The 16,916-nt window shown below is 42.1% G+C and overlaps 1 protein-coding gene, 1 long non-coding RNA gene and 1 pseudogene across 3 annotated transcripts in view; 1 reads left to right on the forward strand and 2 right to left on the reverse strand.

The window, feature by feature from the left end:
- Positions 1–181, reverse strand: part of YWHAE (tyrosine 3-monooxygenase/tryptophan 5-monooxygenase activation protein epsilon) — a 52,433-nt gene extending 52,252 nt beyond the window's left edge. Inside the window, exon 1 of one of the 2 annotated variants that reach the window (XM_081806127.1) lies at positions 2–181. In XM_081806127.1, the coding sequence (XP_081662253.1) occupies positions 2–65 (64 nt within the window). In that variant the 5' untranslated portion in view covers positions 66–181. The remainder of the gene's footprint in view (position 1) is intronic. The other variant, XM_081806126.1, reaches the window with a different exon arrangement.
- A 5,299-nt stretch (positions 182–5,480) lies between these two features.
- LOC145717471 (uncharacterized) lies at positions 5,481–16,916 on the reverse strand. Its single transcript, XR_014140710.1, has 3 exons — positions 14,425–16,916; positions 13,325–13,405; positions 5,481–7,350 (listed from the first exon to the last, which is right to left on the reverse strand). It is a non-coding gene; the product is annotated as an uncharacterized LOC145717471 (long non-coding RNA).
- On the forward strand, positions 12,781–13,294 carry LOC102739214 (cytochrome c oxidase subunit 4 isoform 1, mitochondrial pseudogene; annotated as a pseudogene).

Genomic DNA, 16,916 nt, shown 5'->3' on the forward strand with positions numbered 1-16,916 from the left:
CCGTCGTATCGCTCAGCCTGCTCGGCCAGCTTCGCCTGGTACACCAGATCCTCCCGATCATCCATAGCGGCAGCGGCTCCGGCAGGGTCTGCGCGACGGATGGAAGCGGATAGCGTCTCCGACTCTCTCAGCCTCTCGCTCCGTGTCCGGGCAGCAAAAATGGCGGCGCCTCAATCCGGGACTTCCGCCTGCGCACGCGGACAACTGCTCAGCTCTATGGCAACCGCTCCCTGGCAACTGGCGCGGGGGGGCGGGTCCGGGAGCCCAGAGCCCGAAGAGGCTGGAACCAGCTAGACGTCCCTCCTCCCTGGGCTGGGCGGGCGTTGGAGGGCTGAGGCGGGAACTGCGACGGCTGGGAGGGAGAGCAGCCCCGAGAGAGGGGGGATGAGGGGGGGGAGCCGCCTGGACCGCTCCTGAAGAGAGTGAGCGAGGGATCCCGGGCTGTGACCGAGGGCCCACGCCTACACCTGCGGGCAGAGAAAGCTGTAATGGTTTTTGTAATGGCAGGCCTTCCTCACTGAAACCAACTTTTCTCCTACCTTGCCCGTTTTCTCAGCCGAGCCCAGTCCTGGGCCTTTTCATACCATTTAGACACGGGGTAAAGAGCGGGGGTCTGCTCTAAATGGTAAGGAAAAAGGGCCTCGCAGCTTTCACACCTCAGCTCAGCCTTGCACTTCGCAATCCTTTTCTCCTCCCTTTTAGCCTTCTTTTCCACCCTAGGCCCACCATGGATAGGAACAAGGAAGTTGTTAGAGAAGTCTAGTCTGGAGTGCAAGGTGTGGAAGAGTGGCACCAAGCTTAATCGAGATCGAGGAGGCAGAACTGGGAAAGAACCTGGCCTGTTTTGCTTCCCAATGGATTCCCAGCAACTTGTACTCAATAAAGTATTGGTTGCAAGACTGAAGATCAGGTTAGATTACAACTAACTGGTGGGGTGTGCGATAGATGGTGGAATGAAAAGTAGACTGGGGGCTGCTGGTTGGCTCGGTCTGTAGAGCATGCAACTCTGGATCCTGAGTCCTGAGTTCGAGGAGCCTACTTTAAAAAACTAGTTTGGAACCAAATTATGAAGAGCCTTGGATAGTGAGCTAAGAAGTTTGCACCTTATGCCGTGGGCACAAGGGAGTTACATTTCTATGATTTTGCACGGAGGATGCCATCATAGATACACTTTGAAAAGATTAATAAAGACTGCACAGCAGGCCCGGCAGAGCCACCTTGCGGCCCAGACACGGACACGGACACCACGTTCTTCCACAGCGCTCTGCATGGGGATCCCTTGGGCCCCCTCTCCTTCAAGCCCTTTGCAGACAAAGTTCCAAAAACAGCAGGAAACTTCCGTGCTCTGAGCACTGGGAAGAAAGGATTTGGTTATAAAGATTCCTGCTTTCTCAGGATTATTGGGCTTGTATGCGCCAGGGTGGTGGCTTCACAGGCCATCAATGGCTGTGCTGACAAGTCCGTCTATGGGGAGAAATCTGATGACGAGAATTTCATCCTGAAGCATATAGGTTCTGGCATCTGTGCGTGGCAAATGCAGGACCCAACACAAAGTTTTTCGTCTGCACCGCCAAGATTGAGAGATTGGATGGATGGCAAACACGTGGTCTTTGGCAAGGTGAAAGAGGGCATGAATATCGTGGAAGCCATGGAGAGCTTTGGGTCCAGAAATGGCAAGATCAGCAAGAAGATCACCATTGCTGACTGGGGACAAATCTAATAAATTTGACTTGTGTTTTAACTACCACACCATTCCTTCTGTGGCTCAGGAGAGCACCTCTTCCACACCCATCTGGTTGAAATATTCTATAATCTTTGTGCTCTCACTGCAGTTCTATGGATTACATATTTTCCTTACTCCCCTCCAAGTCTAGCTGGATTGCAGAGTTACATTTATGATGATGAAATAAAAACTAAACAAACGAAAAAGATTGCACAGCCATGATTAAAAAAGAAATTAAACTATCAGGCTACAATAATACAGGTAAAAGGAATACATGGTTGCAGTGAAAATGGGAAGGAAAGGACAAATAGGAATAGTACTGCAGAGAAAAGCTGCAAGAGTTTGTAGCTGGGGCATCTGGCTCAGTTGGTAGAACATGTGCCTCTTGACGTCAGGGTTGTGAGTTCAAGCCCCACATTGAGTGTAGAGATTACTTAAAAAGTAACATCTTTAAGAAAAAAAAAAATTGTAGCTGATCAGATGTGATTTTGTGAGGAGAAACAAAAATTAAAATAGACTTTCCATCTTCCCACCCTGAGTCACTGGGATAATGAGTGGTAGTACCATTAACAAAAAATAGGATTGGTAGGGAAAGTTGCTGATGTACTGCACAGAATGACATGAATTCCTTTTAGCACATGTTAGTTCTAAGGTTCTCACAGATCACCCACATAGAAATTACCAGCATGGAATTGGAAAAGGGGACTGGCATTCCAAACTGAAAGGAGGCTGCCATGGAAGCAACTGGAGAATATGTGCAGGTAGAAGACCAAACAAACCTTGAAGAATAGCTACTTTTACGAGATATGTGAAAGCAGAAGAGCCAGCTAAGGAGACTGGGTGGCTCCTTATTGCATTTTAAACTAAGCCCCTTTACACTTTAAACATACTTATCAAATTTAATGGTAAAAGTGAGAAAAGACCTAGGTTTTCCAGGCCTAATTCTATAAGTAAATATGTGACCTTCAGCAAACATCATGTTCCTCTGTAATTTAAGGAACTGGAGACCATATGATAGGCTACAAAACAAGTCTTAATAAATGTTAAAAGACTGAAATCGTACAAAATATCATTTCCTATCACAATGGATTGAAACTAGAAATAAAGAAAACTGGAAAATTAATAAATATGTGGAAATTAAATAACACTGTTAAATAACTAATGGGGCAAAGAAGAAATCACAAGGGAAATTAAAAAATACCTTGAGATGAATAAAAGCAAAAACACAATATACCAAAACTTCTGAGATGCAGCAAAAATAGTGCTAAGAGGGAAATTTATAGCTGTAAATGCCTACACTAGAAAAGAAAGATCTCAAATTAATAACCTAACTGTACACCTTAAGGAACTACAAAAAGAACAAACTAAACCCGAAATTAGCAGAAGGAAATAAAGATTAAAGTGGAGATAAAATAGAGAGTAGGAAAAAAAAAATCTACCAAACAAAAGCTGGTTCTTTGAAAAGATCAACAAAATTGAAAAACCTTTAATTAGATTAAGAAGAAAAAAAAAGGCTCAAAATTAAAATCAAACAAGGGGCACCTGGTCACTCAGTCAGTTGAGTGTCCAACTCTTGATTTCAGATCAGGTCATGATCTCAGGGTGGTGGGATCGAGCCCTGCGTCAGGCTCGTGCTGGGTGCAGACTCTGCTTGGGATTCTCTCTCTCCCTCTGCCCCCTGCACTCACTCTCTCTCTCTACAATAAAATCTTAAAAAAAAAAAAAAGTATAGGGGCAGTGGGGTGGCTCAGTCAGTTAAGCATCTGACTCCTGGTTTTGGCTCATGTCGTGATCTCATGGGTCGTAAGATGGAGCCCCACGTGGGGCTCTGCACTCAGCAGGAAGTCGGCTTGAAGATTCCCTCTGTCCCTCACCCTGCTCGTGCTCGCTCTCTCAAATTAATAAATCTTTTTTGGGGGCGCCTGGGTGGCTCAGTCGTTTTTCTGCCTCTCCCTCTCCCACTGCCCCTGCTTGTGTTCCCTCTCTCGCTGTGTCTCTCTCTGTCAAATAAATAAATAAAATCTTTTTAAAAAATCAAATTAATAAATCTTTTTAAAAAAGTATAAAATCACATCTAAAACTAATGATGTAATGTATGGGGATTAACATAAGAATAAAAAAAATAAAATAAAATAAAACTTTCAAATATACAGAAAAAAAAAGTATAAAATCAGAAATGAAAGTGGTGACATGACTACAAACCTTACAGAAATAAGGAGTATGAGCATTCTGAACAATGGTACGCCAATAAACCGGGTAACAAATGGACAAATTCCTAGAAACATACTGTGATATTGTGATATAGTAAAAAATATATATATATATATTTGGCCTTTATCCTTGGTTCCTGGAACAGAGCTCCTAAAACTCTCAAAACTTCCAAAGTGATACTGGTGAGAAGCTTCTGTTATTTATAATAAGCGCCTTTCTATTTTTTTTTTTAAGATTTTATTTATCTGAGAGAGAGAGAACACGAGCAGAGGGGAGGGGCAGAAGGAGAAGAAGAGGGAGAAGCAGGTTCCCCACTGAGCAGGGAGCACGGCACGGGGCTTGATCCCAGGCCCCGAGATCATGACCTGAGCCGAAGGCAGACGCTTAACCAACTGAGCCAGCCAGGCGCCCCCCCTTTTTGAGAGAGAGCAAGCAAGGGGAGGGGCAGAGGGAGAGAATCTTAAGCATGCTCCATGCCCATCTCGGAGCCTGACTCCGGACTCCATCTCACAACCCTGAGACCATGACCTGAGCCAAAATCAAGAGTTGGGTACTCAACTGACTAAGCCACCCAGGTGCCCCCCAAACAATGGGGTTTAGAGAGATTCCACGTTGGTGAATGTATCCACATGCCAGGAGGAGGATGGCATACCCTAAACCACACAGGGTCAGAAGCTCCTGTGGTTGGGACCCTTCCAGAATTTACCTTATGTGCTTCTTGATCTAGTTGTTTGTATTCTTTATAATAAACCAGTAAGGATAAGCAAAGCGTTTCCGTGAATTCTGTGAGCTACTACAGCAAATTATTAAACCTGAAAAAATTGTGGTAATTCATAAAATGCAGCCAAGTTGGACAGAAGTGTAGATAACCTGGAGACCCACTACTTGCAATTGGCATCTGAAGTGGGGAACAGTCTTGTGGAACGGAGCCCTTAACCTCCATATCATGGGTCTGTACTAACTCTGGGTAGTATCAGAATTAACTTAATTTGCAGGATACTCATAGATATCCAATTATCCATAGATAATTGGAAAATCATTTGGTGTGGGAACACAACATATTTGGTATCAGAAGTGTTGTGTGTAGAAACAGATCATAGCACATGCAAACTACCAAAACTGATTCAAGAAATAGAAAAACTGGGGGCACCTGGGTGGTTCAGTCAGTTAAGCGTCTTCCTTCTGCTCAGGTCATGATCCCGGCGTCCTGGGATCAAGCCCAGTGTCAGGCTCCCTCCTCAGCAGGGAGTCGGCTTCTCCCTCTCCTGGCTTGTGCTCACTCGTGCTCTCTGTTGCTATCTCTGTCTCTCTCAAATAAATTAATAAAAGCTTTTTAAAAAATTAAATAATAATAAATTTAAAATAAATTTATTTTAAAAATAAATTTAATAAAATAATAAATTTAATAGATAATATTTAATATATAAATATTATTTATATTTTATATTATATATTAGATATTAGATAAATATATTTATAATATTTAATAATATATAATATTTAATAAATAATAATAATAAAATAAATTTAATTTAAAAATTAAAATAAAAATAAAGAAAAAAAGAATTAATATAGCATTCCTGGCTGGCTCAGTCAGAGGAGTATGAGGCTCTTGATGTCAGGGTTGTGAGTTCAAGCCACACATTAGGTGTAGAGACTACTACAAATGAACTTGAAAAAAAAGAAAGTAGTACAAAAATTAACACCAATCCTTCTTAAACTCTTCCAAAAAATAGCTGAGAGAACACTTCCTACCTCGTTTACCTAGCACACCAAAGCTGGACAAAGACATGACAAGAAAACTACAGGTCAATATCTTTTATGAATAGGTGCAAAAATCTTCAACAAAATAATAAGCAAACTAAATACAACAGCATAGAGGGGCGCCTGGGTGGCTCAGTGGGTTAAATACCCAACTCTCGATTTCGGTTCAGGTCATGATCTCAGGGTCGTGAGATCGAGGCCCACCTCTGGCTCTGCGCTCCGGAGGGAGTCTATCTGAGATTCTCTCTCTCCCTCTCCCTCAGCCCCTCCCCCTGTTGACTCTCTAAATGAATGAATAAATACATAAAATCTTTTTAAAAAGTAAAGTCTTCAAATAAATCAATAAATAAATTCAGCAGCATAGTAAAAGGATTATACACCATGAACAAATAAGAGTTAACCAGGAATGCAAAGATGTTTTAAGAAAATCAATGTAATTAATAACCTACATTAATAGAATGAAGGAGGAAAAAGAACATGATCTGCTCAATTGATACCAAAAAAAGCATTTAACAGGGTGCCTGGCTGGCTCAGTTGGTAGAGCATACAATTCATGATCCCAGCTTGTAGGTTCGAGCCCTACATTGGGTGTAGAGATTATTTAAAAACAAAATCTTTAGAAAAAGATTAATAAAATAAAATCTTTAGGGGTGTCTGGCTGGCTCAGTTGGTAGAACATGTGACTCTTCCTCTCAGGGTTGTAAGTTCGAGCCTCATGCTGGGTGTAGAGATTACTTTAAGATGTAAAATCTTGGGGCAACTGGGTGGCTCAGTCGTTAAGCATCTGCCTTCAGCTCAGGTCATGATCCCACGGTTCTGGGATCGAGCCCCACGTCGAGCCCCACGTCGGGCTCCCTGCTCAGCGGGAAGCCTGCTTCTCCCTCTCCTGCTCCCCCTGCTTGTGTTCCTGCTCTTGCTATGTCTCTCTCTGTCAAATAAATAAATTAAATCTTAAAAAAAAAAAGGGCGCCTGGGTGGCTTAGTTGGTTGAGTGACTGCCTTCGGCTTGGGTCGTGATCCTGGGGTCCTGGGATCGAGCCCCGCATTGGGCTCCCTGCTCAGCAGGGAGTCCGCTTCTCCCTCTGCCTCTGCCCCTCCCCCTGCTTGTGTTCTCTCTCTCCCCCCACCAAAAAAAAAAACTTAAAACAATAAAAATACATTAAAAATATATATATAAAACGAATGAGAAGAGTTCAAAAACAAGGAGGTCGTCAGCCATACTAAATTCTACAGAGACATGGAGATAAGCCATGAGGAAAAGCCATTGGCTATGGCAAGTAGGTCACAAGCCACCTTCAGGAGCAGTTTTAAAGGGATGTTGGAGGCCAGACCGCATTTGACTAAAGCACCAAGGAGGCAAGAAAGTGGGAACAGTAAGTATGGAGTTCTCTTGAGAAGAAGAGCAGTGAAGAGGTAGAGAGTGGTCATTTTAGAGAAACGAGTGGCCTCCAGAGGTAGCCACGCCGGCCCCCATTCTCACAAAACGTACCTCAGCCTCCAAAGCTCGCTCTGCTGCCATGCTGATGACAGGGCTGTCGTGGACATGCAGAGATTTGAGGTGACCTCCTTTCAACCACTTGGTATTCTCTCCTGAACAGTGTCTCCTGAGACCGACTGAGGTCTGTCTGAAGCTGCCTCTTCCTAAGAAACTGCTGAGAAGGCAGAAATCTTAAACCGAGATTGATTCTCTGACTGTCCCGCCTGTCCTCTCAACACACAGAACTACGAGGGACAGAAATAACTGACAAGGCAACAAAAATATCAACAGAAACATTTTTTAAAATATTAATCTCCGTATAGTTAACATACAGTGTTATCTTAGCTTCAGGCATACAATACAGTGATTCAACAACTCTGTACGTGACTCATTGCGCATCAGGATACGTACACTCTTAATCCCCATCACCTATTCCACCCCCCCACCTCCTCCCTGCGAACCATCAGTTTGTTCTCTACAGTTAAGAGTGTTTTGGGGGGCGCCTGGGTGGCTCAGTCATTAAGCGTCCTACTCTTGATCTCAGCTCAGGTCTTGGTCTCAGGGATGTGAGTTCAAGCCCCGTGTTGAGCTCCACACTGGACGTGGAGCCTACTTTAAAAAAAAAAAAAGTGTTTTTGGTTTGTCTCCTTTTTTTCTTCCTTTTTCCTCCCCCCCCTTTTTTTAGAGCTAGAGAGTGCACATGCAATTAACAGGGGGGGGCAGGGGGTGTCAGAAGCAGAAGGAGAGAGAGAAAATCTTAAGATGGCTCCCTGCCCAGCGTGGAGCCCAATGAAGGGCTCCATCTCATGACCCTGAGATCATGACCTGAGCCAAAATTGAGTTGGATGCTTAACCGACTGAACCACCCAGGCATCCTTACTTGTTTTGTATGGTGTTTGTCTTTCTCTGACTGGTTATTTTACTTTGCATTATATTCTCTAGATCCATCCATGTTGTTGCAAATGACAAGATTTCATTCTTTTTTATGGCTGAATAATATTCCATTGTGTATATACACATCTTCTTTGTCCATTCATCTACTGGTGGACACTTGAGCTGCTTCCACAGTTTGGCTATTGTAAATAATGCTGCAATAAAAATAAGTGTGCATATATCTTTTTAAAAAATATTTTAGTTTTTGTGAGAGAGAGCAAGTGAGCAAGGGAGCATGAGTGGGGGGTGGGGGAGGGGCAGAGGGAGAAGCAGACTCCCCTCTGAGCAGGGAGCCTGATTCGGGACTCTGTCCCAGGACCCTGGGATCATGACCTGAACCAAAGGCAGACACATAACGGACTGAGCCACCCAGGCTCCCTGCATGTATCTTTTTGAATTAGTGTTTTGGTATTCTTTGGGTAAATATCCAGTAGTGGAATTACTAGATCACATGGTAGTTCTAATTTTAATTTTTTGGAGGAAGCTCCATACTGTTTTTCACAGTGGCTGCACCAGCTTACATTCCCACCAACAGTGTAAGAGGGTTCCTTTTTTCTCCACATCCTCACCAACACTTGTTTCTTGTGTTTTTGATTTTAGGCATTCTTACAGTTGTGAGGTGCTATTTCATTGTGGTTTTGATTTGAATTTCCCTGATGAGTGATGTTGAACATCTTGTCATGTGTCTGTTGGCCATCTGTTCATATCTCCTGCCCATTTTTTAATTGGATTATTTGGGGGTTCTTTTGGTGTCGGGTTCTATAAGTTATTTATATATTTTGGATACTAACCCTTTATTGGATATGTCATTTGCTGGTCTCTCTATTCTGTTCCATTGATCTGTGTGTCTATTTTTGTGTGACCACAGAACTGTTTTGACTACTACCGCTTGGTAGTGTATCTTGAAATCTGGGATTGCGTTACCTACAGCTTTTTCTTTTTTTAAGACTGCTTTGGCTATTTGGAGTCTTTTGTGATTCCATACAAATTTTAGGATTATTTGTTCTAGTTCTGTGAAAAATACTGTTGGTATTTTGATAGGGATTGCATTAAATCCGTAGATTCCTTTGGGTAGTATGGACATTTTAACAATATTTGTTCTTCCAATCCATGAGCATGGACTATCTTTCCACTTGTTTGTGTTGTCTTCAATTTCTTTCATCAGTGTTTTATAGTTTTCAGAGTATAGGTCTTTCATCTCTTTGGTTGAGTTTATTCCTAGGTATTTTATTATTTTTGGTGCAATTATACATGGGATTGTTTTCTTAATTTATCTTTCTACTACTTCATTATTAGTGTGTAGAAATGCAATGGATTTCTGTACATTGATTTTGTATCCTGTGACCTTACTGAATTCACTTATCACTTACCGTAGTTTTTGGTGGAGTCTTTAGGACTTTAGGTGGAGTTTTCTATATATAGTATCGTGTCTTCTGAAAATAGTGAAAGTTTTTTAAAAGGTAATTTATTTATTTATTTATTTGAGAGAGAGAGGAGGGGGAGAGGGAGAGGGAAAGAATCTTAAGCAGAGGGCGCCTGGGTGGCTCAGTTGTTAAACATCTGCCTTTGGCTCAGGTCATGATCTCAGGGTCCTGGGATTGAGTCCTGCCTGGGACTCCTTGCTCAGCTGGGAGCCTGTTTCTCCCTCTGCTTGTGCTCTCTCTCTCTCCCCCCAATAAATAAATAAATAAATAAATAAATAAATAAATAATCAATCCTTGAAAGTGATATGCTGCAAGATAATGTATTTAACAAAATTTGGTGGCAAATATTCAATAAATAGTTTACATCTGTTAAAAATATAGTGAAAGGGCGCCTGGGTGGCTCAGTTGGTTAAGCGACTGCCTTCGGCTCAGGTCATGATCCTAGAGTCCCGGGATTGAGTCCCGCATCGGGCTCCCTCCTCGGCAGGGAGTCTGCTTTGTCCTCTGACCCTATCCCCTCTCATGTGTTCTCTCTCTCTCATTCTCTCTCTCTCAAATAAATAAATAAAATCTTTAAAAAAATATATAGTGAAAGTTTTACTTTTTCCTGACGAATTTGGATGTCTTTCATTTCTTTTTCTTTTTCTTGTTTGATTTCTGTGGCTCAGACTTCCAGTACTATGTTGAATAAAAAAGTAGAGGGGCGCCTGGGTGGCTCAGTCGTTGGACGTCTGCCTTCGGCTCAGGTCATGATCCCGGGGTCCTGGGATCGAGCCCCACATCGGGCTCCCTGCTCGGCGGGAAGCCTGCTTCTCCCTCTCCCACTCCCCCTGCTTGTGTTCCCTCTCTCCCTGTGTCTCTCTCTGTCAGATAAATAAAATCTTAAAAAAAAAAAAAAAGAATTCTTTAAAAATAAATAAATAAGCAGAAGCATTTTTGATATAGCATCTGGGACTATAAACAGTTATAAAAAATCATGGTGCACAGGGCGCTGGCTGGCTCAGTCCGTAGGACTTGTGACTCTTGATCTCAGGGTCATGAGTTTGAGCTCCACGTTGAGTGGAGAGATCACTTACAAAAGGAAATCATGGTGCTGTATTGAGGTGGTTCTCACAGTATGGTACTGCTCTTCTCACAGTTCCTGTGTTAATGAGTACTTCCTACTCCATTGAAAACCCTTTAAAACAATCACCAGGTCATTAAATCACGCCCTTACCTACATATCTCCCAGCTTCATTGAAAAATTTCCTCTAATGGAAACAAGACCTCACCTGACCTGTCTTGAGTAAAGTATCCATACATGGTAGTGTACTAAGCACTACAAGAAGGAAATAGGACATAAAAAAATACCATGAGTCATTGCCTCCAGGACCTCGCAGTTTAGTTGTTGTTGTTTTTCTAAGTTATCATTGTCTTTTTATTTGTAAAAACAGGCTATTTTATTTTAAATCTTTTGAATTTGTTTAAATTTTTAAAATATATGAATTACCTTTACAATATAGATGTATATATGAAAATGCACATTAAAAAATTCTCACAATGTATAATTAAGTATAAAAGCCAAGAAATAAGATCACATGTTCAGTATTATTGCATTGTTAAAAATACAATTATACTTAGAAAACAATAAAAAATGCATTAAAAGAAGGTTAAAATCAGGGGTTTTTTTTAAAGATTTTATTTATTTATTTGAGAGAGAGAGAGAATGAGAGAGAGCATGAGAGGGGAGAGGTCAGAGGGAGAAGCAGACTCCCCGCTAAGCAGGGAGCCTGATGTGGGACTCGATCCTGGGACTCCAGGATCACGACCTGAGCCGAAGGCAGTTGCTTAACTGACTGAGCCACCCAGGTGACCCAATATGATATTATTTATTACAATAGTTTTACAGCACATTATCATATGTGATAGGGTAAATTTTTTCTTCAAAATTTCACTCATTTTGTATTATTAGTTTCCCAGATGAACTGGAGAATCAATTGAAACATTCTCTCAAGATCCATTTTGATTTTGATCGAGTTGTCCTGAATTTATAGATTGATTAGGGGAAAAATGGGAATCTTTTAAAAAATACATTTTCCCATTTAGGAATACATTTCTCTAATTTTCTTCAAGTGTCTTTGGTATGATCTTAATTATTTTAAATAATTAGATTTCTAGAGATCTTATGTATTTCCATTTAATTTTGTTTCCAAGTATTTAAGAGACTATTGATATTATAAATGGGGTTTCCTTCTGCTTTTTATTTTTTTTTAAAGATTTTATTTATTTATTTGACAGAGAGAGACACAGCGAGAGAGGGAACACAAGCAGGGGGAGTGGGACAGGGAGAAGCAAGCTTCCCACGGGGCAGGGAGCCCAATGCGGGGCTTGATCCCAGGACCCTGGGATCATGACCTGAGCTGAAGGCAGACACTTAACCATCTGAGCCACCCAGGCGCCCCCTGCTTTTTATTTCTGATCATCACTGCTAATATACACAAGAATTAAGGATTTTTGAATTTACCTTACATCCATCTGCCTCACTGGACTTTATTCTAACAGTTTTTTATTTATTTATTTATTTATTTATTTATTTATTTATTTATTTATTTATTTGAGAGAGAGAGAAAGAGAGCACGGGGTGGGGGGGCAGAGGGAGAGGGAGAGAGAATCTTCAGCAGACTCCCCGTTGAGAGTGGCCCCAACGAGGGGCTCTATCTAGAAACCTTGAGATCATGATCATGACCTGAGCTGAAATCAAGAGTTGGTCACTTAACCAACTGAGCAACCCAGGCACTCCTATTCTAATAGTTTTTCAGTTCATTGGCTTGGCTTTCCAGAGCGCACTGCTGAAAATTTTGTCTATACCTTTAGAATACATATATAGCTCCTATTCGCTTTTCTCCATATCTACGGAGCATCAGAGGAATATTGAATAAGAGATCAATATGGGCATTTATTGTTAAATTCCATATTTTAATGGAAATGTCTAATATTTCACCATTAAGAGTAATGTTTTCTATTGGTTTCTGATATGTAGTTACTGTTGTTTTTGTTTTGTTTTGTTTTTTCTTGAACTCACGACCCTGAGATCAAGACCTGAGTTGAGATCAAGAGAAGGACACTTAACCGACTGAGACACCCAGGTGCCCCTAGTTTTTGTTTGTTTGTTTGTTTGTTTAATCAAGTTAAAGAGATCCTTCTATTTCTAATTTGGTAAGAATGTTTATCAAAAAATGAGTTTAACTCTTCCGGTCGCGGTGGGCAGAGGGCAGCGGCCGAATGTTGGCTACCAGAGTGTTTAGCCTAATTGGCAAGAGAGCAATTTCCACCTCACTGTGTGTACGAGCGCATGGAAGCATCGTGAAGAGTGAAGACTATGCTCTCCCGAGTTCTGTCCAGGGGACAGATAGTCTGTGACTATCCCCTGCCCGATGTGGCCCCCGACAAGAACCTCTCTGCCAGCCTAAAGGCCTTGAAAGAGAAGGAGAAGGCTCTCCACTGATGAGAAGGTTGATTATACCGCATCCCGTTCAACGAGAGCTTTGCTGAAATGAACAGGAGCGCGAATGAGTAGAAGACGGTTGTGGGCACCACCATGTTCTTGGGCTTCACCGCTCTCATTCTGATTTGGGAGAAGCACTATGTGCACCTCCCGGCCCGCACACCTTTGAAGAGAAGTGAGTGGTCAAGCAGACCAAGAGGATGCTCGACATGAAGGTCAGCCCGATTCAGGCCTTCTCAGCCAAGTGGGACAATGACGAGAACGAGTGGAAGAAATAGGAGCCCGCCACTCACCCATCTGAGCCTCACCCTGTTCTGCCACCTCCATGCAGCTCAGCATCTTCACTGGAAACCCTTATGTCGCAGCACCAGTGCTAATAAACGAGCAGTCTGCGTGGAAAAAAAAAAAAATGAGTGAGTGTTGGGGCACCTGGCTGGCTCAGTCAGTAGAGCCTGTGGCTCTTGAGCTTGGGGTTGTGAGTTCGAGCCTCACACTGGGTATAGAAACTAAAGAATTTTTTTTTTTAAGGGTGTTGACTTTTTACTGCATGCTTTTTGGGCTCTATTTTTATGAACTATTTTTCTTTAATGAGTAAGTATGGTAAATTATATTAATAGAGCTTCTAATATGGACTCATATTTACGCTGCTGGGATAACTTCTCCTTAGTTACATATATATGGCAGGCAGCCAGCGGCTAGCTTGCTTGGGGACACCTGTGTAAATTTGTTGGGAGGGTTCTGAGGGGCTTCCCCTCTTGGTAGGTTACAGGCAAGTGGGTTCAGCCCAGCAAATTACTGTCTTGTTCATTTGACCCACCGGAAAATACCCACTTTTATATTGTGCCAAAAGATGGGAGTACAGGGGGCGCCTGGGTGGCTCAGTCGGTTAAGCAGCTGCCTTCAGCTCAGGTCATGATCCTGGGGTCCTGGGATTGAGCCCCACATCTGGCTCCCCGCTCAGCAGAGAGCCTGCTTCTCCCTCTCCTCTGCCTGCCACTCTGCCTATTTGTGCTCTCTTTCTCTCTCTGTCAAATAAATAAAATCTTTAAAAAAAAAAAAAAAGATGGGAGTACAGGTGGCTCCCCGGGCCCCTCCTCTCTGTCCTGCCATCTCTCCTCAATGCTCCTGTCAGGTGCCAAGGAGAGGCTTGGGCGTATGAACAATCCACCACATCTGCATCCTTCTGCTTTTGTGGCTGATCCCCAACAGAGTCTGCTATTCTCTAAATCACTAGTAAAACCCATCACTTCCAAATCTCTTAAGATTCCATGACTTAGGAAGAAGGAAAGTTTATCTAATAAGTGGCTTGAGGACAATAGTAAATTAGAGAGAGAAGTTAGGTCTACACTTTATGCCACTTGCCAATTCGTTTTTAAATTTGACGAAGTAAGGTTAAGAATCAACTTACAGAGGGGTGCTGGTCGGTTAAGCATTTGCCTTCAGCTCAGGTCATGATCCCAGGGTCCTGGGATGGAGCCCCACATCGGGATCCCAAGGAGCCTGCTTCTCCGTCTCCCTCTGTCTGCTTCTCCCTCCGCTTGTGCTCTCTTTGTCAAATAAAATCTTTAAAAAAAAAGAATCAACTTAGAGAAATACTAGCATAAAATAGAATCAAATAACTCAGATCTCTGGTTTTTTAGCATTGAAAGTAAAAATTGACTATTTGAATAAATAGTAAATCCTGGCACAGGCAGTTACGTGTCCGACTCTAGATTTCAGCTCAGGTCGTGATCTCAGGGTTGTGGGATCAAGCCCTGCATGGGGCTCCGTGCTCAGCGTGGAGCTGGCTTAGGAGACTCTCTCTCCCTCTCCCTCTGCCCCTCCCCACAAAGCTTGCACATGTACCTTCTCTCTCTCTCTCTTAAATAAACAAATCTTTTTTTTCTTTTTAAAGATTTTATTTATTTATTTGAGTGAGAGAGAGAATGAGAGACAGAGAGCATGAGAGGGAGGAGGGTCAGAGGGAGAAGCAGACTCCCTGCCAAGCAGGGAGCCCGATGCGGGACTCGATCCCGGGACTCCAGGATCATGACCTGAGCCGAAGGCAGTCGCTTAACCAACTGAGCCACCCAGGCGCCCTAAACAAATCTTTAAATAGTAAATCCAATAAATAAAATAGAAAAAGGGTATAACCTGATTCATACATGAGAAAATTCAAGGGGTAAATAAATGGAAATATATTCATTCTCACTGGTAATAAAAATATACAAATAAAGTGCCTGAGATATACTTTTTGAAAAATTAATTTTTAAATTAAAATTTTAAAAATATTTTAACTATGGGGATGCCTGGGTGGCTCAGTCATTAAGCGTCTGCCTTCAGCTCAGGTCATGGTCCCAGGGTCCTGGGATCGAGCTCCGCATTGGGCTCCCTGCTCCGAGGGAAGCCTGCTTCTCCCTCTCCCTCTCCCCCTGCTTGTGTTCCCTCTCTTGCTGAGTCTCTCTCTGTCAAATAAACAAATAAAATCTTTAAAAAAAATTTTAAACTATGGTAAAATACACAAAAAATTTATCATCTTAACCTTTTTATATTTTTAGAACTTCGTTTTATTTTTTTATTAAAAAATTTTTATTGTAGTTGAGCCATCTTAACCATTTTTTAAAGATTTTATTTGTTTCTAAATATTTTATTTATTTATTTGAGAGAGGGAGAGCGTTCGTGAGAGTGGGTAGAGGGGCAGATGGGGAGGGAGAGGGACAAGCCGACTTTACACGGAGTGTGAAGCTCAATGCGGGGCTCATTCTCATGATCCTGAGATCATGATCTGAGATGAAATCAAAAGTCAGACGTCTAACCAACTGAGCCACTCAGGCAACCCTAAGATTTTTTTAAGGAATCTCTATACCTAATGTGGGGCTCAAACTCACAATCCCAGGATCAAGAGTCACATACTCTATAGAGTGAGCCAGCCAAGCACCCCAAGATGTACTTTTAAACTTACTAAATTATTTTTTTTTATGTTGAATGATGAAAAAAAATCGAATGGTGGTCCATGCTTTCCAGGTTACTCGCTGGCAGTGTGGACAATGGGTAAACACCCTTTGGAAAGCAAAATATTCAAATGTGGTGATAGCCATGACCCAGTAAACCTACTCCTGGGAATTTAGGCTAAAAATAATTTGGTTGAACCAAAGGCTGTATTCATGAAGGTATTTGTAATGTTTTCCTATTACTACTGTAAGAAATTACAACAGATTTTGTGACATAAACAACACAAATATATTATAGTTCTGGGGGATAAAGAAGTCCTAAAATCCAGGTGTCACCAGGGATGTGTTCCTTCCGGAGGCTCTGAGGGTGAATCTATGTTCTTGACATTTTTAACTTCTAGAGTCAGCCTGTGTTACTGGGCTTATTGCCCCTTCCTCCATCTTCAAGGCACCTTCTTGGAACCTCTGGTTCCATTGTCATATCTCCTTTTCTGACTCTGACTCGTCCTTCATCCCTCTTACAAAGATACTTGTGATTGCATTGGAACTACCAGGTAATCCAGAATAATCTTCCCATGTTGACATCCTTATTCACAACTGCAAAATCCCTTTTGCCATGTAAAGTAACATATTCACAGGTTCTAGGGATTAAGATGTGGACATCTTTGGAGGACCATTGTTTTGTATTGCACAGTATCACTAACAGATTTTGTTAATATAGCCACAATATCATTATTACACCCAACAAGATTAACATTTATTTATTCATTCATTTTTATTTATTTTTTTAAGATTTTATTTATTTGAGAGAGAGAGGGCACAAACAGGGGGGAGGGGCAGAGGGAGGAGGAGAAGCAGACTCCCCGCTGAGCGTGGAGCCCGATGCAGGGCTCAATCTCACGAACCCAAGATCATGACCTGAGCCAAAACCAAGAGTTGGACACTCGACTGAGCCACCCAGGTGCCCCTA

Source organism: Leptonychotes weddellii, chromosome 15, assembly GCF_054177405.1.
Source record: "Leptonychotes weddellii isolate Sample4059 chromosome 15, ASM5417740v2, whole genome shotgun sequence".
Taxonomy (NCBI): domain Eukaryota; kingdom Metazoa; phylum Chordata; class Mammalia; order Carnivora; family Phocidae; genus Leptonychotes; species Leptonychotes weddellii.